The sequence below is a fragment of the Oryx dammah genome, unplaced genomic scaffold, assembly GCF_014754425.2.
Source record: "Oryx dammah isolate SB20612 unplaced genomic scaffold, SCBI_Odam_1.1 HiC_scaffold_14, whole genome shotgun sequence".
NCBI classification, from domain to species: Eukaryota; Metazoa; Chordata; class Mammalia; order Artiodactyla; family Bovidae; genus Oryx; species Oryx dammah.
In genome coordinates, this window is record NW_024070198.1 from 9,001,355 (window position 1) to 9,029,269 (window position 27,915).

The 27,915-nt window shown below is 36.4% G+C and overlaps 1 protein-coding gene across 1 annotated transcript in view; it reads left to right on the top strand.

Annotated features, from left to right (window-relative positions):
- PTEN (phosphatase and tensin homolog) overlaps nt 1-27,915 on the top strand; it is a 102,979-nt gene that overhangs the window by 36,151 nt on the left and 38,913 nt on the right. The window contains exon 3 of the mRNA XM_040254696.1: nt 27,161-27,205. Within this exon, the coding sequence (XP_040110630.1) occupies nt 27,161-27,205 (45 nt within the window). The remainder of the gene's footprint in view (nt 1-27,160; nt 27,206-27,915) is intronic.

Genomic DNA, 27,915 nt, shown 5'->3' on the forward strand with positions numbered 1-27,915 from the left:
TCCCCTTTATCTCTTTATTTTGTTTTGTAGTATAGTAAATAACATTTCTCTCAACAGTGTTCCATGGAGCACAATTTTGGAAATGTTGAAATGAAAAAGTTGTATATAACAATATTTTCCTCTTGTCTGTCATTAGGAAATAAATTACTTCCTCCTCTTTTATTGGAAAGATCAGCTTTTTCACCCGTGTATAAGCAGCCATATTGCCGATTCAAAAGTCCATCTTCCCTTTTCTTGTTTTATACATTTTCTTTCTGAAGAAACTTTTCAAATATTTTTCTCTTAATTATATAATGATCTCTCAATCAACGTTATGTTGATTTTCAATAAAAAAGGACATGTTTGTTTTCTCAACATTACCATTATTGGTTATTCAGTTTAAAAAGGTTGAAAAGAGATTATTTATAGGAAAGCTTCAAAAATAATTTAGGAGGATATCAATTCCCTTCTCCCTTTCCAACAACTTTTGACTTCTTCCCTCATTGCCTGTCTGTTTCTTGCTTCCTTTTTTTCTTTATTCAGATGTAAATCACATAACATGAAACTGCCCACTTCAGAGTGTACAGTTCAGGGACATTTAGTGTCTTCACAGTGTTTTATAACCACCACCTCTGTCACGTTCCAAAACATTTTATTGCCCCAGAAGAAAACCCTGTCCCCAGAGATGACTCCTGCTTCTTTTGTTAGTCTTTATTATTTACAAATCGCAGAGCCATGATGGATTTGACAATGATTAAATTATCTGTACCAATCTAATTTTTGATATTTTAATAATAGGTGACATTTATTTGTATTTATATATATGTATTACTGTTGTATAAGCAGTTTGCATGTGTTCTCTTACTAAATTGCTACAGTAAACCTATCCCCATTTCATAGATGGTTTGAAAGAAGCTAACTTCCCCAAGTGCCACAGCTGGTAAGAACAGGCTGAGGATTGAGTCCAGGTCTGTCAGATTCCAAAGCTGATTCCCTCAATAACCGTAAAATCGTGTATATCAGAGGACAGAAGCTAGAAACTCCTGCTCATTCAGCCTGTTGATCTCCTTGTTTGGCTGAGCACAGTGGTGTTCCCCACCCAGTGTGGGAAACCATCTAGGAGAGTCTTTTCCAGTGTCATACTAGAACACTTCTCAGAGCTCTGCGTCTAGATTGAAAAGACCTACTAGTGCCAAGCACAGTAAGTGAAAACAGGTCAATACCAGGCAAATTATAAGAAGTTAAAAAAAAGATATGAAGAAGAATGAGAATTTCTCAAAAGCTTTCAGGATCATTTAGAAAAGTTTAGGAATGTGGCTTTTCCAGTGGTCATGTATGGATGTGAGAGTTGGACTATAAAGAAAGGTGAGCACAGAAGAATTGATCCTTTTGAACTGTGGTGTTAGAAAAGACTCTTGAGAGTCCCTTGGTCTACAAGGAGATCCAATCAGTCCATCCTAAAGGAGATCAGTCCTGGGTGTTCATTGGAAGGACTGATGTTGAAGCTGAAACTCCAATACTTTGGCCACCTGATCTATGAAGAGCTGACTCCTTGGAAAAGACCCTGATGCTGGGAAAGATTGAGAGCAGGAGAAGGGGACAACAGAGGACGAGATGGTTGGATGGCATCACCGACTCAATGGACGTGTTTGGGTGGACTCCGGGAGTTGATGATGGACAGGGAGGCCTGGTGTGCTGCGGTTCATGGGGTCGCAAAGAGTCAGACACGACTGAGCGACTGAACTGAACTGAGACATGTCAGTAGCATCTAACTTCTCAGCAGTAGAATTAAAGATAGAAGATTGAGGAACAGCACTTCAGATGTTCTGCAGTCAACCTGGAATTCTACATCCAGCCAAACCATCAATCAAGTGCAAGAGTAGGAAAAAAAGACACTCAATGGACTGAACAAAAAAATTTTGTCCTTGTAACATTTCTTAGGTGATTTCTAGATGTGCCCTAGGAAAACAGGGAGAGAAACCATGAAAGAAAAGAAAAGGGCTTTGACAAACTGAGAATCCAACGGAGAATCCAACTCAGAAACCACAGTCAAGTCCCAGGGTGACAACTGTGCCACAAAGCTAAGGAGCAACCAGTTCTGATTAGAGCAGTAGGACGGAAGGCTTTCAGGGAAGAACGTTGTAGGTGGATAATGAAATAATATTATCTGGGAGAAAATATAATAATATTCTTAGGAAATTTGATGAATTAGAATCAGGAAGCAATTTTAACATCTGTTGATTTAACCCAAAGTTGTGATGTTACCATTTAAAGGAGATTAAGAGAAATGAAGCATGTGTTGGGGATGCTACTGGTTTTGTTAGCCTTCGCTACAAAGGCAGAAAATATGTGGGTAATTGATAAATCTACAAGAAGCACTGTTATTTATCTTATATAGAAATGCTGACTTAAATACCAGGAGAAAGAATTCTAATACTTGAGGGTGGTTACTTTTGGGGAAAAAACATGGGTTTGAAGATGAAGAGTGATGGGAGATGAGTGTATTTTTTTTATTATGGTATAATATATACATAGGGTAATTTAATCATTTCAACTTTTAATTGTCCAGTTCAGTAGCATTAAGTATATTCACATTCTTCTTTAATTATGACCACTGTCCATCTCTAAAACTGTGTTATCCATACTGAAATGTTGTACTGTTTAAATAGTAACTTCCCATTCCCCCTACTTCCAGCCCCTGAACCACTGTTACATTTTCTGTTTCTATGTATTTGACCATTCTAGGTACCTTATATAAGTTTCCACTTATGTATTTATATAAGTTTCCATATCATTTATCGTATATCATATATGAGTTTCCATATCATATTTATCTTTTGGGGACTTATTTTACTTCATTTTACCCCTGTTGTGGCATGTGTCCTTCTATTATGTGTATATACCACATTCTGTTTATCTGTCCATCTGTCGATTGACACTTGGGTTATTTCCACCTATTGACTATTGTAGATAACGTTACTATGAGCATGGGTGTGCCAGTATCTGTTTGAGTCTCTGCTTCTAATTTAAGGCACACTCTGAAGTGGGATTGCTTGGTCACATGATCATCCTCTGCTTGCTTTTTTGAGGAGCTGTCAGACCGTTTTCTACAGTGGCTATATCATTTTACATTCCTACCAGCGACGCACAAGTGTTGCAACTTCTCCAAACCCTCACTACCAACATTTTTTTCCCGGTTTTTTTTATTTTGTTTGTTTGGGGTTTTTTGGATAACAGCTGTCCTAATGGGTATAAAGTGATATGCCATTGTGGTTTTGATTTGCATTTCTCTAATGATAAACGATGCTGAGCATCTTTTCATGTGCTTAACCACCATTTGTATATCTTCTTTGGAGATATGTCTATTTGAGCCCTTGGCTAGTTTATGAATTGGATTTTTTGTTTTTGAGTTCTGTATATGATGAATGTTAATCATTTACTAGATAATGTGATTTGCAAATATTTTTTTCTGTCCTATTGATTGCCTTCTTACTATGTTGATATTGTTCTTTGATACATAAAAGTTTTAAATTTTGATGCAGTTCAGTATTATCTTTTTTTGTTGCCTGTGTCTTTGGTGTTGAATCCAAGAAATCATTGCTAAATTCAGTGTCATGAATTTTTCCTGTCTTTCCCTTTAAGGGTTTTATAGTTTTAGGTCTTTGGTGTAGTCTTTGATCCATTTTGAGTTAATTTTTGTATATGATAAAAGATAAAGGTCCAACTTAGTGCTTTGACAAGTGGATATCCAGCTTTCCTTTCCCATCACCATTTGTTGAAAAGACTCTCCTTTCCCTGTTGAATGGTTTTAGCACGCTAGTCAAAACCGTTTGACCATATATGCAGTTTTATTTTTGATCTCTCTAGTCTATTCCATTGGTATATGTCTGTCTTTATGCCAGTACCATACATTGTTGCGTGCGTGCTCAGTTGTGTCCGACTCTTTTGCAGCCCCATGGACTGTAGCTCACCAGGCTCCTCTGTCCACGGACTTCTCCGAATACTGGAGTGGATTGCCAGTTGTAGCATTGTACAAAGTACATTTTGAAATCGGGAATTGAGTCCTACAACATTGCTCTTCTATTTCAAGGTTAATTTGGCTACTTAGGGTCCTGTGAGGGTCCCTGAGTTTTAGGATGGAAGTTTTTATTCATGTAAAAAGTTGTTGCAATTTTGATAGGAATTGCATAATATAGTATTGAAACCTTAATAATATAAAGTCTTCTAATCCAGGAATATGGGATGTCTTTCTTTTGATTTAGGTCTTTGATTTTCTTCAGCAGTATTTTTTAGCTTTCTATGTACAAGTATTTCACCTCCTTGATTAAGGTAATTCCTAGATATTTTATCCTTTTTGATGCTATCATAAATAGCATTGTTTTCTTAATTTCCCTTTTTGGATTGTTTATTATATAAAAATGCATCTGATTTTTGCATGTTAATTTTGTATGCTGCTACTTTGCTGAATTTATTTATTCTAACAGGTATTTTTGGTATGTGTGTGTGTGGCATCTTAAGAATTTTCTTTGTATAAGATCATGTCATCTAGAAACAGGTAATTGTACTTCTTTCTGACTTGAATGCGTTTTTCCTTCTTGCTTAATTACTCTGGCTTGCACATTCAGTACTTTGTTAGAATAGAAGTGGCAGAAGTAGGCCTGCTGCCTTGTCATTTACTTCCGAAGAAAACACTTTGTCTTTTATCTTGGCATATCATTAGCTGTGGAGTGATTGTTTTAAGAGCCATGTTATGTTCACAGCTGTATTAAGCAGCAAGTACAGAGATTTCTTGTGTACCCCTGCTCTGTGTGCCTAGCTTCCTCATTATCAGTGTCCTCAACCAGAGTGGTACATTGGTTAAGCGGATGAACCAACATTGGCTCATCATTATGCAGAGAAGATATATAGTTTATGTTACAGCTCACTCTTGGTATTGTGCAGCCTGTGGATTTGTGCAAATTATGTAAGTATACATTCACTACTATAGTATCATACAGAGTAGTTTCACTGCCCTAAAAGTGGTCTGTGTTTTGCCTGTTCATCCATCTCTGTCCCCAGCCTCTGGCAACCACTGATGTTTTTATGGTCTCCACAATTTCAGCTTTTCCAGAATGTTACATGGGTAGAATTATCCAGCATGTAGCACACAGAAACTCTGTTTCTATTCAGTATGGCAGTATATGAAAAGTCCACAGGACACAGTATGATATAGCTACTTTGGGAAGATTGTGGTTTCTTAGAAAGCTACACATAATTGCTATAATCAAGCAGTACACCCCTTTGGCTATTTACGCAAAGGAGTTGAAGACTAATGTTCACACAGAAAGACTTAACATTCATCCTATGCATGGATGTCATACTTCTTAAATGCCCAGCTCCTGGAAGAAGAAAAGGGCAAAGAAAATAGGCTGTGGATTTTTAAATGCCCTGGAAGCTATTTCTGTTGCTGGGGATTGCAGCAGTGGCAGCCTGCTCGTGTGTGCACATCCATAATCACAATCAGAAGCAGCCGTCAAGGATCCAGACACAGATCTCTAATATCTGGAGGATGGAGTCCCACAAGCTGCATCAGACTGCTCTAGGAATGCATGTGTGGCTGCCTGCTGGGAGGGGATGATGGGTGGCTAACTACTAGCACACCAGGAGTTGAAATGGAAATTAATTGTGATTTACTGTCCAGGCCTTCTCTCCTGAAAACTGCAAACTTTTGAATAGACTCCAGAGTTCTAAAATAGTTACACCAGATAGATTATGCCAGTAAAATAAAAAAAAATTTGCATGTCGGAAGCTTATTTAGGACTATTCCATGGAATGAGGAAAGTAAAGACTTACTTAATAAGACAGTGTTTATTCTCACAACTAATTCAGATTTTTATATATATGAAATTATTTGAAATAAGGTAAAAAATTAGAAGATTTGAATTCTAGTATTTTTAAGTTTTGAGAGTATCAGTCTCTGCTCTCGTTCAAGTTCTCAGTCTCAACTTTCCAAGTATCCACAGTTAAATTTTCCCATTTCCCTTTGGAAAGTGCTGTTTTCTTGCCTTTTTCCGCCTTTCCATTGTATCAAACTTAGAAGGCAGTGAGCCAATTGTGGGCATGAAATCCTTGGGAGGAGAGAGGAGGAAGTGGGAGGGGCAGTCATGCTGAATGTTTCCCTAACTAATATTCAAGTTCTTTGAGAGAACTTACCCCTGCTCCTTGAAAAAATGCTGTGATATTTTCTTTTAAATAGATTGTTTATTCTCCTGCCTGTCTCACTGTTGCCCACAGTGCTAGATAAGAAATTACAGTAAAGTTCACATATTAAAGGGAACACTCAAAAAAAGTATGATTTCACCAACCCTCACTTATAAAAAAAACTATAGGAAAATAAAAGAAGTCAGAATTCTTGATTGCACGTGACAAAAAGTAACTCTTAACTTAATTAGAAGAGAATTCTTAAAAAAAAAAAAAAAATTAGCTCACAGAGAACCAGGCTTTGAAGACTGTCAGAAGCTAAGAGAAGCAGATCAAGTCAAGAGGTTATAAAGAAGAGCACCCCCAGCTGAGGACATTGCTGCTTAGATATTTGCTGTCCTAGGTACTACCACCATGACTAAATATTGATGACTGGGTTCATAAACTTTAAGCTCCGCTGGAGATCTTTCTGAATAATTCCTTGACTCATCTGTACCTTGTTCTTACTACCTGGGATTCAGTGTCCAGAACATGAGGACCTAATTGATCTTAGACCTTGCACATGTAATGTGAGAAAGATGGGGAAGGGAGTATTTGTTTATTTATTGAAATTCTCTCCAGATTGGAATAGTTTTGGATGCTAAACAGCCTAGAGATGGCAAATATCCCTTACACATTTCTCCTGTTTTACACGTCACACACATCCTCAGACTCTCTTACCTACAATTAAAAATTTCATAGATTCTTTAAAAAATTGTTTTCATGTTATACTCACCCTTTAAGAAATACAAATGAGAACATACTTCATATTATTATTTTTTCATTTAACATACTTTGGAATTTTCCATATTGGTGTGGAGATGAAATTGATTCTCTTATTGGTTGTCTTCCATTTTATGATCATACCATAGTAAACAGCCCACTCAGATACATGTTTTAGGGTGCTTCCAGTTATTGCTGTTGAAAACAGTGCTCTAAACAGAAATTTCACACATTTGCTTGGTGTCCTTTTGCAAGTACTTATATCCTTAAGGTAAATTTCTTTGCAGTGAGTCCATGGTTTAAACTTAAAAATGGTATCATTTTATATTCTCACCAACATGTATGCATCTTCCCCCCAAGATGTCTTCACAGTCTTGGTGAAATAAATATTACCAAGCTTAAAACGTTTTGCAGTTTGTTGTAATGTGATTTTTGATTGTATTTCTGTGTGAGTTTAAGCAATTTGGTGATCTTTATTGGTTTACATGTTTTTCCTTGGTTTGTTTGTGTGTGCTGACCTTGCTATGATTATTGATTTTTACAAACTCTTTGGAAACTAGTGGTACTATTTTTTCAGACAATTTTTATAATGCTATGCTACTCTTACATTTGAATTTTATAAGATTCAGATAAAGCAGTGATAAGCTTGGTGGTTTATCTCTGTTTTGAATCATTGATTGCTCTCTGCTTTACTAATATGTATAATCATGGAATATGAAAAGATTTTTGTTTGTAGCCGTTTGTTCAGAAATGTTCTTTAAGAAATAGCTTTGTTTAAATTGCAAATAAAACTTTTAATCCAGAAAATATCATGCATCCATCACTCTTGAGTTATTCATTCAGAGCAATATTTTCTTGGACAGAGAAAATAGAAGTGAAAAGGAAATTTAGGAGTTCCTGCTTTTTTTCTGCCTCTAGCATTATATAGCTAGCTAACTTGTGGAATTCTGTCTTATTTATTGTTCTTTTTGGTTTAAACATTGCTTTGCACTCCAAGCCTTTTCTTTTGTCTTTACCATTTTTATTTTCCTTTATATATGCTACTGTTTTATATTCATCTGTAAATATTTCCCCCCCTTTTTTTCTGGAGATATATATATATATATATATATATATATATATATATTTAATCTAATCTGGGTAAATTCTCTGTGGCTGTATTTATTGCTCTTAAATAATTTTTGTTTTTCCTCTTTTGTCTTTTTTAAACTAGGGTCATTTGTAATTGTTTATACAGAAGTTTAGTTTTTAAAACCTCTCTGTGGTCTTTCCTTTTAGATATTGAGTTATGAATTCATAGCCTGTTATTTAAATGAAGCTTTTGAAATCCGTTTTACTGATCTGTATCATATCTAACTATGCCAGTATTTCCTTCCTTGTCTGACGTGAATTCTAAAATTATATGAATACTTTCTCCCTGTTTCCTGGCATTTCCACTCAAACTTGTTCCTCATTCTTGGTTAGAAATACATCCAAAATTGTAGTTCCCTTCTTTCTTAGTCTACTGATAAAAGAAAATCAAGCATATCAAAAATTTGTTAGAAAATTGCATGTGCTTGAAAATATTGTTTTCAGTAAGTATTTTGACAGTTGTGAACTCCCTAGTTATTAATGTATCGTTCTTCTGTTTCAATTTTATGCTCTATCCCAAGAATATACTTTCTAAGAAGCACACATAGCATGTTCCATTGGATTTTTTTCGCTGATCTTTTAGACTTGTGCTAACCAATATGGTAGCCACTAGCTACATGTAGCTATTTATTAAGTTTACAGTAATTAAAAATAACTTTACTTACTTTCTTTTGCAATAGTCACATTTCAAGCGTTCAGTAGCCACATGTGGCTAGCGTCTTCTGTGTTGGATAGCCCAGATATAGAACATTCCCATTATTGTGGAAAGTTCTGTTGGACAGTACTATTGTAGATGGTGCCATTTTGCATTTCTTTCTAAAAAGTTCTAATTCCTGAATATGATGTGCTCCTTCTGTTGCTGTTTCTGCTGTTAATCAAAGTAAATTTGAGACTTTTTTGAGGTGAGTTGTATTTTACAAGTTGATAATTATATTCATATACTCTTAAAAACCAACTTTTTAAAGGTATAATTTGCATGCAACAACATTTACCTATTTTAAGTGTACAGTTGACTGAGTTTTGACATATATACACCCATGTAAAAACATTACCACAATCAAGATTGAGAACATTTCTATTACCATAAAAAGTTTCTTAATGCCCCTTTGCAATCAGTCCCCAGCTCTGCTTCTGGGGCTGCCCTGCAGGCAGTCTGCAAGTTTATCACTCTGTAGATAAGTTTTGCCTGTTCTAGAATTTTACATAAATGCAGTTATATAATATGTACTCTTTTGGGTCTGGCTTCTTTCTTATAGCATAGTATTTTTGAAATTCATCCCTGTTGCTTTTATTAGTAATTTGGTTCTTTTTCTTGCTGAACAATATCCCATTTTATAGATACGATATAATTTATCCATTTACCTGTGGTGGACATTTGTTTTCAGTTTGGGTCTATTAAAAACAAAGCTGCTGTGAGTATTCACGTACAAGATTTTCGTGAATGTATGTTTTCGTTTCTATTGGCTATCTGTGAATGGAATGGCTGGCTCGTGTATTTATAGGTCAGTAGAGCAGAATAGAGATTTCAGAAAAACACACATATTGTTTATTGACAAAGGTACAGAGGTAATTCACTGGGGAAGGGATACTCTTGTTAACAGAATGATACAGAAGCAATTGTAACTCAGTATAAAAGTAAAATGAACCTTTCTTATACCACTGGCATACCTCATTTTATTGTGCTTCACTTTACTGCACTTCACAGATACTGCATTTTTTTTTTAAACAAACTGAAAGTTTATGGAAGCTATTCATTGTCAAGTGATGGTTAGCATTTTTTGGCAATAAGGTATTTTTCAGTTAAGGTATGCACATTATTTCTTTAGACATATAATGCCTTTGCACACTTAATGCACTATCGTGTAGTGTAAACTTAACTTTCATATGCACTGGGAAGCCAGAATGCTAGAGCCACTTTATTGCCATAGTCTAGTGTGTGTGTGTTAGTTGCTCAGTTGTGTCCGACTTCTTGTGACCCCATAGATTGTAGCCCACTAGCTCCTCTGTACATGGAATTCTCCAGGCAAGAACACTGGAGTGGGTTGCCATTCCCTTCTTCTCGGGAATCTTCTTGAGCCAGGGATCGAACCCGGGTCCCCTGCATTCCAGGCAGATTCTTTACCGTCTGAGCCACCAGGGAGCCGAACTCAAAACACCTCTGAGGTATGCCTGTGCACAAAAATTAACTGAACATGGATTATAGATAGAACCCTAAAGTGTTGTCACACAGTCCTGTACAACTCTTTGTGGACGGTAGCCCACTAGGCTCTTCTGTCCATGGGATTCTCTAGGCAAGAACACTGGAGTGGGTTACCATTCCCTTCTCCAGGGGATCTTCCCAACCCAGGGATTGAACCTGGATCTGCTGCATCACAGGCAGATTCTTTACTGTCTGAACCACCCAGTAAGCCCCAGAAACCTCTTTTCCTTTGACTCTTACACCTCTTTAGATAAAATAGATTTCCTTTAGTTGTGGAGATTACTATTTTTCACCTGAATTTAATATAAAGCTCTTATTTTTGCCTTTCTGTTTAACTTGAAATAATGTAGGAGAAAGTACTACTGTGCAGGCAAGAGTACATTTTCAACAAGATACTTTTCTTTTATCAGATATATAATTAATTTTGATTGTGACAACCTGAAAATGACTAGGAGAAAATAGTTAAGGACTATTAGGTTGGTGTAAAAGTATTTGTGGTTTTACATTGTTGATCTTGGCCGTTGATAATAGAAATACATTCTTAAATAAATGTAGTTATGTTATACATCATTTTAATGCACATTTCTTGCTTTGTGTTTTTTTGCTAATGACTTACATGTTGTAGTTTAGTCATTAAGTCTGAAGAAGCTGAACAGTTCTATGAAGACCTACAAGACCTTTTGGAACTAACACCCCCAAAAGATGTCTTTTTCATTATAGGAGACTGGAATACAAAAGTAGGAAGTCAAGAAACACCTGGAGTAACAGGCAAATTTGGCCTTGGAGTACAGAATGAAGCAGGGCAAAGGCTAATAGAGTTCTGCCAAGAGAACGCATTGGTCATAGCAAACACCCGTTTCCAGCAACACAAGAGAAGACTCTACACATCGACATCACCAGACGGTCAACACCGAAATCGGATTGATTATATTCTTTGCAGCCAACGACGGAGAAGCTCTATACAGTAGCAAAAACAAGACCAGGAGCTGACTGTGGCTCAGATCATGAACTCCTTATTGCCAAATTCAGACTGAAATTGAAGAAAGTGGAGAAAACCACTAGACCATTCAGGTATGACCTAAATCAAATCCCTTATGTCTATACAGTGGAAGTGAGAAATAGATTTAAGAGACTAGATCTGATAGAGTGCCTGATGAACTATGGACGGAGGTTCGTGACATTTTACAGGAGACAGGAATCAAGACCATCCCCAAGAAAAAGAAATGCAAAAAGCAAAATGGCTGTCTGAGGAGGACTTACAAATAGCTGTGAAAAGAAGGGAAGCGAAAAGCAAAGGAGAAAAGGAAAAATATAAGCATCTGAATGCAAAGTTCCAAAGAATAGATAAGAAAGCCTTCCTCAGCGATCAGTGCAAAGAAATAGAGGAAAACAATAGAATGGGAAAGACTAGAGATCTCTTCAAGAAAATTAGAGATACTAAGGGAACATTTCATGCTGAGATGGGCACAGTAAAGGACAGAAATGGTATGGACCTAACAGAAGCAGAAGATATTAAGAAGAGATGGCAAGAATACACAGAAGAACTGTACAAAAAAAGATCTTCACGACCCAGATAATCACAATGGTGTGATGTCTTCACTTACCTAGAGGCAGACATCCTGGAATGTGAAGCCAAGTGGGCCTTATGAAGTATCACTACGAACAAAGCTAGTGGAGTTGATAGAATTCCAGTTGAGCTATTTCAAATCCTGAGAGGTGATGCTATGAAAGTGCTGCACTCAATATGCCAGCAAATTTGGAAAACTCAGCAGTGGCCATGGGACTGGAAAAGGTCAGTTTTCATTCCAATCCCAAGGAAAGGCAATGCCAAAGAAAGCTCAAACTACTGCACAATTGCCCTCATCTCACATGCTAGTAAAGTAATGCTCAAAATTCTCCAAGCCAGGCTTCAGCAATATGTGAACTTCCAGATGTTCGTGGGTTTTAGAAAAGGCAGAGGAACCAGAGACCAAATTGCCAACATCTGCTGGATCATCGAAAGAGTTCCAGAAAAACATCTATTACTGCTTTATTGACTATGCCAAAGTCTTTGACTGTGTGGATCACAATAAACTGTGGAAAATTCTTAAAGAGATGGGAATACCAGACCATCTGACCTGCCTCTTGAGAAACCTATTTGCAGACCAGGAAGCAACAGTTAGAACTGGACATGGAACAACAGACTGGTTCCAAGTAGGAAAAGGAGTACATCAGGGCTGTATATTGTCACCCTGCTTATTTAACTTATATTCAGAGTACGTCATGAGAAACGCTGGGCTGGATGAAGCACAAGCTGGAATCAAGAATGCCGGGAGAAGTATCAATAACCTCAGATATGCAGATGACACCACCCTTATGGCAGAAAGAGAAGAAGAACTAAAGAGGCTCTTGATGAAGATGAAAGAGGAGAGTGAAAAAGTTGGCTTAAAGCTCAACATTCAGAAAACGAAGATCATGGCATCTGGTCCCATCCTTTCATAGCAAATAGATGGGGAAACAGTGGAAATGGTGGCTGACTTTATTTTTCTGGGCTCCAGAATCACTGCAGATGATGATTGCAGCCATGAAATTAAAAGATGCTTACTCCTTGGAAGAAAAGTTATGACCAACCTAGACAGCGTATTAAAAAGCAGGGATGTGACTTTGTCAAGAAAGGTCTGTCTAGTCAAGGCTGTGGTTTTTCCAGTGGTCATGTATGGATGTCAGAGTTGGACTATAAAGAAAGCTGAGCTCCGAAGAATTGATGCTTTTGAACTGTGGTGTTGGAGAAGACTCTTGAGAGTCCCTTGGACTTCAAGGAGATCCAACCAGTCCCCCCTAAAGGAAATCAGTTCTGGGTTTTCACTGGAAGGACTGATGTTGAAGCTGAAACTCCAATACTTTGGCCACCTGATACGAAGAGCTGACTCCTTGAAAAGACCCTGATGCTCGTAAAGATTGAGGGCAGGAGGAGAAGGGGATGACAGAGGACGAGATGGTTGGATGGTGTCACTGACTCAGTTGGTATGGGTTATGGGTGGACTCCAGGAGTTGATGATAGACAGGGAGGCCTGAGGTTCATGGGGTCGCAAAGAGTCAGACACGACTGAGCTACTGAACTGAACTGAGTCATTAAGTCATGTCTGACTCTCTGTAACCCCATGTACTATAGCATGCCAGGCTTCCCTATTTTTCACTATCTCCCAGAGTTTGCTCAAACTCATGTCCATTGACTCAATGATACCATCCAAATAGCTCATCCTCTGTTGCCCCCTTGTCCTCCTGCCTTCCATCTTTCCAAGCAATTGGATCTTTTCCAGTGAATCGGCTCTTCGCATCTGGTGGCCAAAGTATTGGAGCTTCAGCTGCAGCATCAGGCCTTCCAATGAATATTCAGGGTTGATTTCCTTTAGATTTGACTGGTTCGGTCTCCTTGCTGTCTGAGAGACTCTCAAGAGTCTTCTCCAGTGCCACAATTTGAAAGCATCAGTTCTTTGTTGCTCAGCCTTTTCCATGGTCCAGCTCTCACATCTGTAAATGATTGCTGGAAAAACCATAGCTTTGACTAGATGGACCTTTGTTAGTAAAGTGATGTCTCTGCTTTTTAATTTGCTGTCTAGGTTTGTTACAGCTTTTCTATAACAGGTGATTTTATATGACAGGCGACAACAGCTAGCTCAGTGGTTGAACTGAAAAGAAGCTCCAAAGCCCTTCCACAAAGACCGATTTCCACCAAGTAAAGGTCATGGCCACTGCTGGTGGTCTGTTTCCAGTCTGATCCACTATAGCTTCCTGAAGCCTGGCGAAACCATTTCATCTGACAAGTATGCTCAGCAAATTAATGAGATGCACTGAATACTGCATTGCCTGCAGCTGCCATTGGTCAACAGAAAGGGTCCGATTTTCCTCCACAGCAGCACCCAACCACACATCAGACAGCCAGCACTTCAAAAGTTGAATAAACTGTACCACAAAGTTTTGCCTCATCTGCCATATTCACCCGACGTCTCACCAGCCTACTACCATTTCTTCAAGTATCTCAACTTTTTGCAGGCAAAACACTTCTACAACCAGCAGGAGGCAAAAAATGTTCTCCGAGAGTTCGTCAAATCCTGAAGCTCGGATTTTTATGCTACAGGAGTAAACAAACTTACTTCTCATTGGCACAAATGTTATTTATTATAATGGTTCCCATTTTGATTAATAAAGATGTGTTTGAGCCTAGTTATAACGATAAAATTCACAGTCTGAAACAGCAATGACATTTGCACCAACCTAATAGAGTATTTGAAGTTTACCTTTGTTTAATGGGATGAAGCATGATATGATTTATGTGTTAAAGAGAAAAACAGCAATCCAATTTCACGTTTCAGTAGTAGCAGTAGCAGCTGTAGGTTTGTTAGCGTTGTAAGGGCAAATATTGATTGAACGTGGATACAGCAGATGACTTAAATGTGGTTTCCAAATAGTTGCTTTGCTTCAGGAACATGCAGCACGTAAAGTAATTGGTTTCTTCTTAGCCTCTGCTGGATTGGCAGGAACTGTCCAGTGTCCTTAGGCTGATTTCTGGATGGGAACCTTTGTAAAGCCAGGTTTGCTGGGTTTCTGTCAAGCTGCTGGAAGCAGTTTTTATTAATGATTGTGGTTGGTCATACTTGGAGTTTTTTTACCAGTATATCTGCAGTAGTGTTTGTCACTTTGCAAGTTTTCAAGAAATATTTTTTGGATGATATTTTATCAGTTGTCCAAGCACTTGCAAATGATAGAATGCTCTAACCTATAAATACTGGCACAGAGCAGAAATATACTAGTTCACCTTTAAGAAACAGAAGGACTCTTAGAACTTAAAGTAAGACTTCAGATTAGTCCAGTGGAATATGTTTACTTCATCTACGTAAAGCCTTTCAGTGTAAAGAAAGATTGGTTGGCTATTGAAATATAGGAAAAACACTGCCAAGAGAAAGGAAGTCTTAGCCAATGAACTTCAGATAGTTTTGGCAAAGCTATTCCTTTTGTGGAGATGGAAGCATCAGAATATCTTAGTCTATTAAAAATTGCTTCATTTAACTAACTTCTCTTGTTTGAGTTCACACTTATTCAGCAACATTCTGATTACACTTCTCAGATCTCCTGTGGTGAGATACAATCTTCAATGAACAATTCAGTTCTTATGGCAATTGGATTTTTCAATAGATTAACATGTTGCCATTATGATCATTATAATAATTATACATCAGTCATATGATACAGTTTCTAATTTCCTGGGGGGAAAAACACTGCTCAATATGTTGACATGATCAAGTTTAATTCTGAAAGATAGAAGATCAGACTCTGGACCACCAGTAACTTCACCAAAATAATAACTGAATTTCTGATACCTTCTAAGAGTCAGTAAAAGCTTATCTTGCTACCTAGATTCTTTCTCCTCTGTTGGAATGAATTCAGCAGCATGGTGTTAACGTATAGAGCCTCCAGAGTTGGTTGCATCTAGATTTGGTTTTGCATTTGATTTACGTAATATGGCTTCTTTCACTTTTTAGCGTTGCATAGTGTATTCATTGCTTGCAGAGTGTGCCAGCTTGTATAGCAAGTATTTGTAATTTTGAGCTTGCCTTATAATCACTGACTTTCTTAATTGGAGTGTTTAGTTCATTTATATTTAATATGATTAATATGTTTTCTTTTAGTCTTAACACCTTCCTTAGTTGCTCATTCATTCCTATTTTATTCCATTCATTCCTGTTTCCTCATTCTCCCTCATTCCTTTTTTTCTTTCCTCTTTGGGGTTAATAGAATATTTTAAAGTATTCCATTTAAATTCTTCTATTTTTTAGCTCTGTGTGTGTGTATCTGTATATATTTAGAGTTTGTTCTAGGAATTATAGAACACAGCTTGTTACAGTTCTCTTAGAGTTGTTATTGTAAGTATTAAAATATAAGAGCCCTACAACAGTAAAATCCTGTTTTCCTCCATTTCTTTTGTATGATTTTTTCATGTATTTTATGTCTACGTATGTAGTAAACCGTAGAATACAATGTTATTTTATTTGCTTTAACCAGTTATCTTTCAGTGAAATCAAGAAAAAAAGATGTCCTTTTATACTTACTCCTGTATTTACTATTTTTGATGCTTTTTGTTTATTTCTTTAGAGTCAAAGTTTTCATCTGGAATTAGTTCCCTTCAGCCTAGGAACAAGTTTGCTGGTGACAAATCCTCTATATTTGTTTATTGTTTTTGAAAGGCGTTTTGCTGGATATAGACTTCTGTGATGACTTTGTTTTTGTTTTTGAATGCTTCATTAGATCTGATGAGAAGTCAGCCATTATTCATACTTGTATTCTCCTAGATATATAATGTATCTTTTTCTTGACTCCTTTTGTTTTTTCCCTTTTGTTTTCAGTGGTTTTGATTATGATAGGCATAGTTTGGTTCTTTTTATATTTGTCTTATTTGGAGTTTATTGAGCTTGTAGTGTCTCTAAGTTGATGTTTTATATACCATGGGTGGGAAATTTTTAGCCATGATGTCTTTAAATTTTTTTTCAATTTCTTTTTTCTGTTCTCTAGGTTAAATAATTAACTACTATGTGTTATCAAATTCATATCTTTATTTTCCAGCTGATAATCTATGTGTAACAAACCACGTCTAAACATAAATAGCATAGAACATTTATTTATTTTGTACTCACAGATTAAGTGAGTCAGAAATCTGGACACGGTATGGTGGAAATGACTTGTTTCTGCTCCAGAATATTTGGGGCCTTAGTTGGGAAAACTCAGTGATAGGAGATGAGTTTTGGCAGATTGAGGGCTGAATCATCTATTTGTGTTTTCACTCATGTCTCTGGTATAGGCTGTCTCTTATCTAGGTCTTTAATTGGGCTGTTGGCCAGAACCCCTACACCTGGCCTTTTCATGTAGGCTATTTTGAGCTTCTTCATAGCATGGTACCTTCTTGACTGTGAAGATCCAGAGTCCATGGTAGAAGTATACGGCATTTTTTATGACCTGGTGTTAGAAACAGCTTTATCTCACTTCTGCCAGTACTTAGTTGGTTGAGGTGATCACAGAAGTGTGCCCAAGTTCAAGGGGGATGGGCCGTAGACTCCACCACTTAAAAGAGACCATTGTTAAGGTTATATTTAAGAGGAGCGTGTGGAATGGGGAATACGTCATTAGAAAACTCAATCTCCCACATCTTCTGCAGTCCTCAGTCTTGCGAGTAGATTTTTCTTTTCAGATACTGTACTTTTGAGACCTAGAATTTCTGTCTTTTATAGTCTCTATACCTTTGCTAAGATTTTTCATCTTTCCACTTAAGCTGTAATCATTTTCTTTTACATTCTTGTATATTTTTATAATAGCTGCTTCAGAATCCAGGTCTGCTAATTCCAACATCTGGTTCGTCTTGGATTTGGTTTCTGTTGACTGCTTTTTTTTTTTCCTTTTTGGTCATAGATCATATTTTCCTGTTTTGCATGCCTAATAAGTTTTAATTGTATGATGAATGTTTTGGGTGATATGTTGTAGAAAGTCTGAATTGTTACTTTAAGTGTGCTGAGTTTCATTTTGGCAGGCATTTAAATTAATGGCTAATCTCCTTATATCATCAGGCTTGGTTTTCTTTGTTAAGGTAGGCCTGTTTCAGTTTTGTCTTTTGCTTCGTGTCATGGTCCTTATTCTTCAGGTGTGGCTTTCTAGGGCCTCAGCTGAATACCTAAAGTCTCTCCATTCTGGCTGGACAGAGCTCTTTCTCCCAGTACTGTCCTTTCTCTGATATTATCTCCATTATGCTTCCAGAACCTGCAGATATGCAGCCTAACCCATGCCAAGGCCCTGAGGTTAATTTCCACACAGACTTCGAAGTCCCTCCATCTGTCCATCCTTCTTTTTCTGCTATTCTGTTCCACAAACTCTAGCTGCTTTACCATCCAGAACTCCAATTTCTGTCTGTTTACCTCAGTGAAACCTTTGTTCCATTTCCTTCTGCTCTGTCAAAATAGAGTCTTCAAGCTGAAAACAAGGCAGGCTTGGGGTTGTTGTTCAGTCGCTTAGTTGGTCTGTTTGCGACCCCATGTACTGCAAGACACCAGGCTTCCGTGTCCTTCACCGTCTCCTGGTGCTTGCTCAAATTCATGTGCATTGAGTCAGTGATGCGATCCTGACCATCTCATCCTCTGTCGTCCCCTTTTCCTCCTGCCTTCCATCTTTCCCAGCATCTGGGTCTTTTCCAATGAGTTGGCTCTTTGCATCAGGTAGCCAAAGTATTGGAGCTTCAGTTTCAGCATCAGTCCTTCCAATGAATAATCAGGGTTGATTTCCTTTAGGATTGACTGATATGATCTTGCAGTCTGAGGGACTCTCAAGAGTCTTCTCCAACACTGCAGTTCAAAAGCATCAATTCTTCGGCACTCAGCCTTCTTTACAGTCCAACTCTCACATCCATACATGACTACTGGAAAAACAATGGCTTTGACTATACAGACCTTTGTTGGCAAAGTAATGTCTCTGATTTCTAATATGCTATCTAGGTTTGTCATAGTTTTTCTTCCAAGGAGCAAGCATCTTTTAATTTAATGGCTGCAGTCACCATCCTCAGTGATTTTGGAACCCAAGAAAATAGTCTGTCAGTGTTTCCATTTTTTCCCCATCTATTTGCCATGAAGTGATGGGACCAGATGCCATGATCTTAGTTTTTTGAATGTTGAGTTTTAAGCCAGCTTTTTCACTCTTTTTCAACTTCATCAAGAGCTCTTTAGTTTCTCTTCATTTTCTGCCATTGATGGTGTCATCTGCATAACTGAAGTTATTGATATTTCTCCTGGCAATCTTGATTCCAGCTTGTGCCTGCATCTACCCTGGCATTTCGCCTGGTGTACTCTGCATAGAAGTTAAACAAGCAGTGTGACAAAATACAGCCTTGATGTACTCCTTTCCCAGTTTTGAACCAGTCCATTGTTCCATGTCTGAGTCTAACTGTTGCTTCTTGACTACTTTGTTTATAATGTATATTCAAAGATAATTGTTTTCCTTTTTTGTTTTGTTTTGTTTTCCTTTTTTAATGTTTAAAGATTATTTATTATTCCATTCAGGAATGACAAAAGCTTACTACATAAATAATCTCATTTGATTTCTTATAACACACACTTAAAAATAAAATCACTTCAGTTCTAAAAAAGAAAAGTATCTATAAGGGTAAACTTAGAGAAAAACCTGCATACAGATTTTGCACGAGGCAGGGAAGGTTTCTTTTTCTTTGAAGATCATAGGCCTCTGCTGCCTTTTGTTTAGTTCCTCATGTATTTTTCCCCAATTTTGCAGTTATTTACAAAGGAAAAATGCCTATACCAGTACTCTATAATCGTTGAAAGTATATACATGCTCCTGTAAGAGAAATTTTAAGAGATGGCCCCTTTATATTGAATGCCAGTGTAAAGAAATATTTTTAGAACAAAGCTTTTTAAGGCTTATTCATAATAGACTTGTATCTGGTTACAGTAACTTTGCCTACTCTATAATAATTTATAATGTTCAAATTTTCTTTCTCTAAATTGATAGTGAAAGACAGGGAAGCCTGGCGTGCTGCATTCTGTGAGGTTGCAGAGTTGGGCACAACTTAGTGACTGAATGACAACAACCCATAAGTTTGTATTCATGTCTTCTGGAGATGGCAAAGTGGACATTTTTATTTTATCCTCTCTCCCTCGCTAATGGCAGACATTGGTAATCAATCATCATATTCTTTCTCAGCCTCCAACCTAGATATTGTTCTAATAGCCTTAACATTGCACCTCAATCAGCCACCACCAGTTTGGTACCTATTTGCCATCTCAAATCTATGTTCATTTTACTAGCTCAGTCATTATTATTTTGTGGAATATTTAATTTAATGAAAGTTTACCCTTATAGATACTTTTCTTTTTTAGAACTGAAGTGATTTTATTTTTAAGTATGTGTTATGAGGAATCAAATGAGACTATTTAGTAAGCCTTTGTCCCTCCTGAAGGGAACGTAGAAAAATAAAAGAATGGGAAGCAGAAATTCTTAGCAGTTGTGCCCATAATAAATAATCCTTGAACATTAAAAAAAGATAACAGTTATCTTTGAATATACATTATAAACAAAGTAGTTACTAGCTAAAGTAACATAAAAAGTGTGTTGGTGAAATTGAAGAAAAAGCTTTTTATGGCTGGAACGTCTACGAGGGGTTTAGAGGAATAACACATTACCAGCATTTTAATGAATCGTTTCTGTTTTGCTGACATCATTTCTCACTGATGTCAGATTTGTGATTTGGCACCAAGTGTGTGCTAGTAAAATTTTTTTTTAATATCCTCAGGACAGGCTTAGTTTGAATGAAAATACAATTAAGAAAAACCTCCCGAGTCGTTATAAATAGGGACTGCATGAATCTCATTAAAACTAATTATTTCTCAGAGGACTGTTGTCACATAAAAAAACTTTGATTCTTGTTTTTTGTACTTTAAAACAGTATATAAAAATAATAATTTTATGTAAACTCTAAAAAATACTGTTTAAAAGAACCTAGACTTTCGTGAAGCCTACTCTTTGGAGGTAGAACAATGTGATATAACTTCATCAATTCTTACTTTTTAGGGGAAATACATTAGGGCAGAAAACTTTTTTCTTTTGAAAGTAGTATGTGCTTATATTTTAACAACAAAATTGTAGAAGTGTTGAAAGTAAATCATGAAAGCGCCCATCTCTTCCTATAAACCTAGGATAAACACTGTGACCATTTTGGTATGTGTCCTGCCACTACTTTGGGCTCCAGTTTAAGTGTACAGGACTACCGCCTTTGCATAGTATTCCCTGGAGCTGGGCAATGGGATGTGTACATTCCTATTAATATAGTGTAGGTTTATGTATTTGGATTCAAATCATAAAGTTACCAAACTCAGAATGAACTAAAAATGAAATATTAATCTTCCATAATACCTCCCCTCCCCTCTGCTCACATTTACATTGTAGACTTTCTGAGAGAAAATTGTATTTTGTAGATTATTTTTTGCTTATTCATTTTCTCTCATAAGCAACCCACGGTGGAAGATACTGCAGGTAGCAATGAGTTGTTGTTTATTAAATTTTATGATCACTGTCCTTGAAATCATTTGTCCATGTTTTAGATATTCTGTTTATCCTTAGCATTATCTATTAAACCAAGTTAAATAGAACCAAATTAAAATAGAAACTGAGAAAAGTCTAAAAGTATGTATACAGCTTCTAGAACAAAAGATAGAGAATGTCTTTATGAACTGCTTTTGTGTATGGGAAGACTTCTCAGAGAAACTACAAGGTTCTAAACAAAAGAAAAATATGATATATTGGATTTTATAAAAATTTAAAGTTGTTGATTATCAAAGCACGTTATTAAGGAAATGGAAAGGCAAGTTGTACACAGGGAGCAAATATCTGACAAAGGACTTATACCCAGAATATATAGAAGACTCCTTTAGATCAGTAATAAAAAAGACAATTCAGTTGGGGGATGAAATGAGCCAGTAACTTAGATATTTCACAGAAGGAAGTATAAAGATGATAATAAACAAATGAAGGACTAGAATTTTTTTAAAAAACCAACAGTGCCAAATGTTGGTAAGACTGTGGAGCAACTGAAACTCTTAAAATGTGGTAGATCTGTGGAATAGAACAGCCACTCTGGAGAGGTGTTCAGTAGTTTCTCACAGAGATAAGTATACACCCACCCCTATCTACTCTGTGACCCAGCAGTTCTACGCCTAGCTATTATTTACTCAAGAGAGTGAAAGCATATGTCCCCATAAAAGACTTGCTCAAGAATGTTTATGCACTTTATTCATAATAACCCCAAACTGTAAAATCCCAGATATCCATCAAAGACGAGTAGATCAGTGGTGGTATGTTCATACAACAGAATAATAATTGGAATAAAAAGAATGAACTAGTGATACATGTTACACCATGGATAAATTAAAAACATAAATGAAGGAAGTTCGTTAAAAAAGATGCATACTTCATGAAATAGTAGTAGCTACCTGAGAGCTTGGTGGGGCTTTGCTGCAAATGGGCATGAGGGAATTTTCTGGGATGGAAGAAGTGTCCTATATTTTGATTGGAGTGGTTGTTTCAGAATTCATAGAATTGTGTACCTGAGATCTATGTATTTCACTATATGTAAATTTTACCTAATTTTAAAGAAAAATCCAAAAGTACAAATTGAGAAATATCCAAGAATATAGAAGATAAAGAAGGTAAAAGAGATAGGAATGAAAGGGTCTCTAACATACCACTTTTTCTTGTAATATTATTTATAGTTCAATAGAAGTCTTCATAGCAAAATCAATGCTTCCGGGGTTGGTTGAAGTAGTGGGTTAAAAAAAAAAAGAATTAGGAAAAGTTACACATACCTTAAATATGTACATATGAAATACTAGAATCAGATAGATTTATAGGGTTTATTAACAACCACTGCCCCATGGCAAGAGTTCATAATCTTATGCCATGTATCTTGTAGACGGTCTGTTGAAGCTTATGAACTGTTTCTTAGAATGATTTAAATTGATAAAATAAAATCCATAGGATTATAAATATGACTATTGTATTAGTTTTGATTATAGTGGTTATAAAGTATTTTAAAATATCTGTATAATAATAGTTATAAACACATTTAAATCTATTGGCAGGTCTAATGTTAATTCTGCAGTGTTGATTGTAAATAATATTTTGGTATCTTCGAAAACCATAATGTGACATCAGTTAGTGATAAAGTTTTAAGTACTACTTGATTGACTGTGTAACATACTTTTTCACATTCAAGTTTATGGACTTTTTTTTTTCCCCTTTAATCCAGCCACATGTTTTCATTTCCCATACTTCCAGTGGTTATATTGTAATTTTGATTTTATCAATATTGAGCTTTTATGTTATAACTAGATAAATGTCATTTATAGTTAAACCCATTTGCCTGCAGAGTTCCAAAGAATAGCAAGGAGAGATAAGAAAGCCTTCTTCAGTAATCAGTGCAAAGAAATAGAGGAAAACAATAAAATTGGAAAGACTAGAGATCTCTTCAAGAAAATTAGACATACCAAGGGAACATTTCATGCAAAGATGGGCTCAATAAAGGACAGAAATGGTAAGGACTCAACAGAAGCAGAAGATGTTAAGAAGAGGTGGCAAGAATACACAGAAGAACTATACAAAAAAGATCTTCATGGCCCAGATAATCACAATGGTGTGATCACTCACCTAGAGCCAGACATCCTGAAATGTGAAGTCAAATGGGCTTTAGTGGGGAGGGGGGTGGGAGGGGGGTTCATGTTTGGGAACGCATGTACACCTGTGGTGGATTCATGTCAATCTATGCCAAAACCAATACAGAATTGTAAAGTAAAAATTAAAAATAAATAAATAAATTAAAAAAAAAAAAGAATAGTAGAAAAGCTTTTGCACACACACACACACACACATATGAATAGAATGTATAATATATATATTTTAGAACACATGACTTTTTGCCTAACTATTAAATTCATGACATTTGCATTCCTATTGTTTCACTTAATACGAGTAGAACGTTAGATTTTGAATTAAAAGAAAATAGATATTCAAAAAGCAACAAAGGTTTACTGTATAGTGCAAGGAATTATAGTAAATATCTTTCAATAACCTATAATGGAAAACAATCTGAAAAATAATATGTGTGCATGTGTATAAATGGATCACCTTGCTGTGCACCTGAAACACTGTAATTCAATTGTACTTCAATAAAATATGTATTAAAAAATCAAAAAAAAAAAAAAAAAAGAAAGCATCATTATGAACAAACCTAGTGGAGGTGATGGAATTCCAGCTGAGCTATTTCAAATCCTGAAAGATGATGCTGTGAAAGTGCTGCACTCAGTATGCCAGCAAATTTGGAAAACTCAGCAGTGGCCGCAGGACTGGAAAAGGTCAGTTTTTATTCCAATCCCAAAGAAAGGCAATGCCAAAGAATGCTCAAACTACGGCACAATTGCACTCATCTCACACACTAACAAAGTAATGCTCAAAATTCTCCAAGCCAGCCTTCAAAAGTATGTGAACTGTAAACTTCCAGATGTTCAAGCTGATTTTAGAAAAGGCAGAGGAACCAGAGACCAAATTACCAATATTCGTTGCATCATCAAAAAAGCAAGAGAGTTTCAGAAAGCTTCTACTTCTGCTTTATTGACTATGCCAAAGCCTTTGACTGTGTGGATCACAACAAACTGTGGAAAATTCTGAAAGAGATGGAAATGTCAGACCACCTGACCTGTCTCTTGAGAAACCTATATGCAGGTCAGGAAGCAACAGTTAGAACTGGACATGGAAAAACAGACTGGTTCCAAATAAGAAAAGTAGTATGTCAAGGCTGTATTTTGTCACCCTGTTTATTTAACTTATATGCAGAGTACATCATGAGAAACACTGGGAGAAACAGTGCCTGACTTTATTTTTCTGGGCTCCAGAATCACTGCAGACGGTGATTGCAGCCCTGAAATTAAAAGACACTTGCTCCTTGGAAGAAAAGCTATGACCAACCTAGACGGCATATTAAAAAGCAGAGACATTATTTTGCCGACAAATGTCCATCTAGTCAAGGCTATGGTTTTTCCAGTGGTCATGTATGGATGTGACAGTAGCTGAGTGGCAAAGAATTGATGCTTTTGAACTGTGGTGTTGGAGAAGACTTCAGAGTCGCTTGGACTCCAAGGAGGTCCAACCAGTCCATCCTAAAGGAGACCAGTCCTGGGTGTTCATTGGAAGAGCTGATGTTGAAGCTGAATCTCCAATACTTGGGCCACCTGATGTGAAGAACTGACTCATTGGAAAAGACCTTGATGCTGGAAAAAATTGAAGGCAGGAGGAAAAGGGGACGACAGAGGATGGGATGGTTGGATGGCATCACCAACTCAATGGACATGAGTTTGGAGTTTGTTGTCCATCAGTGACTCTGGGATTCGTTGATGGACAGAGAAGCCTGGCGTACTGCAGTCCATGGGTTCACAAAGAGTCAGAGACGACAGAGCGACTGAACTCCGTGTAAACAATATAGTATATTATAGCTGGTTTTTCCTACACATTTTGTTTACCCTTCTTTCTCCCTTTGTCCTTTCTCTCTCTCTCATTTAGTCTCTGCCTTCTTAACTTTAATTTGTCTCTAAACTTGCCTCTAAGTTTGAATCTCTGGAAATGTTTGAGCACATTTGGCATTATATCAATTTCATCTTCTTTAGGAACCTTCTGTTCGTCCCTAAACTGGCTTAGTTGTTCTCTGAGCTTGCTGTATGACTGTCTACTTGAGTTGTTCCTTCACTGTTCATTCAGGGGTTCCGTGGTTTCTGTTCTCTTCTCTTGAGCTGAGTTCTTCAGTTTCTGGAATTTGTCATCTTTTTCCATAGGTTTCCCACCCCTGTCTTGGTGGAACACATTTTCTCATAATTTTCTCATAATTTCCTGAGTGAAAGAATATGTGGAAATCAAAATTATTTGAGACTTTGCTTATTTTAAAATGCCTTTATTATAGATTCACACTTGTTTTATAGTGTATCTTGCTGTGGAATTCTGGAGAAGGAAATGGCAACCCACTCCAGTGTTCTTGCCTGGAGAATCCCAAGGACAGGGGAGCCTGGTAGGCTGCCGTCTATGGGGTTGCACAGAGTTGGACGCGACTGAAGCGACTTAGCAGGAGCAGCAGCTGTGGAATTCTAGACTAGGAGAGTCAGAAGGTTTTGTCTAATTGTTTTCTAGCTGCCGGTGTTGCCATTAAAAAGTATGAAGTTATTCTGATTACAGGTTTTTTTATGAAACCTGATTCAGGCAGTTTCTAGGATCTTAGGTTTATCTCTTCAATATTCCAAAACTTCGCTAAAATATGTATGCCTTTATTTGGATCTGTTTTAATTTTTAAAAAAAAATATTCATTATACCCTTTCAGTTTCGAAATTCATGATCTTCAGTTTGGGGTCTTTTTCTTGAATTATATCATGGATTTCTTCTCCTGTATTTTCCATCCTTTTCTCTGGGATACCTATTCATATGTTGCATCTCCTAGATTTTAGGTCTTTTAAAATTGTCTCTTCTGTTTTCCATTTGCTCTTCTATTTATTCTATTTCTTCAGCTTTACAAATTTCTAATCCCTCTGCTACTTCCCTCACAGGATTTGATAAGTTTATATGTATAAAGTATCGAAAGTAGTGCCTGGCATATAAAGTGTTGGCTGTAATTGTTGTTTAGTTTCTCCACTAATTGTTGAGAGCGAGGTCTTTGGTGTTGATTTTTGACATAGTAGCTGTATGACCTCAGGCAAGTCCTGTAATTTCTTTTACCTACTTCCCTCATCTGTAAAATGTGAATAAGCTCTACCTCTCAGATGTTTGTGAGCATCAAATAAGAATATGTATGTGAAAATGTTTAATACACTGTATAAAACTAGTAGTTATTACTTGCATCTTTCAAATATCAAATGTTTTTAGTTTGAAAGAATTGATGACTGAGTTACTAGGATTATTTTTAATATTACTTGATTGCATGTGACTCAGAAAAATGTATAAGCTAGGTAACTTGAGCTAAATGCTAATAATGCTTTTTAAAGAAGTTATTTCTTAACACTCAAGTTCATTATGTTAGGCTAAAGAGAGATTATGAAAATATTCATCTTATGAAAAGCTATGGCTTTACTGCAGATTGTATAAATCTGTGTAATATAATAATTATATAAGAAGGAACTGCTTACTAGCTTAAACCCATGGAGGGAATATTTATTGGAGTTTATTTTTCTTAAATTACATTTGAGATGAGGAAAAATAGAATCTGTCTTTTGGTTTTTCTCAATAGTATTAATGTAATTTCAAATGTTAGCTCATTTTTGTTAATGGTGGCTTTTTGTTTGTTTGTTTTATTTTAAGGTTTTTGGATTCAAAGCATAAAAACCATTACAAGATATACAATCTGTAAGTATATTTTCTTGTTTGTATGCTTGCAAATATCTTCTAAAATAACTATTGAGTGAAAGTTGTTTCCTTGTTAGAGTGAAGTAGAGTTAAAGATAAAATTTAACAGAATTGTATTCCTAAAACAATTAGTTCAAGAAGTCTGATTGAGAGCATTGTTAGGTCATTTTAGAAAGTGTAGTGATGAGGTAGAACAATGTCAGCACAGATTCATGTTGCTTGATCTGCTTTAACTGACTTGGCATCTAGCCCATCTTTGCGCCCATAACCATGTGGTAACTGGAAGTGTAATTCACACAGAGCTTCTGTTAAAGCATCAATGCCATCTTCTATGGAGAGAAGCTTCTAATATAATTTTATTCTGTGTTTCTAGGTCAATTGATTGAAAAAGTTATTAGTATATTCTCTAACTGTATATAAGATAAATAAGTTACCTAAAGTTGTTAAAATGGGTGGTTCTTCTTGTTTGAGGCAGGGGTGTAAGGATTGCCTCTTGATTCAGCTTATCTTTAACTTTTCCTTTTTTCTTTTGACTTTGTGAGTAGAGATGTGGAAAAAAAAAAGAGAAGGAAAGAAAAATGTGAGGAAAATATTAATATCTTCCCTTTTTTGCCCTTGACCATTTTTTCTTCCCCAAATATTGACCATTTTCTAATTCTAAAAAATGATATATAAAATGTGTTATGTTTCTACATGGCTTTTATTTTTCC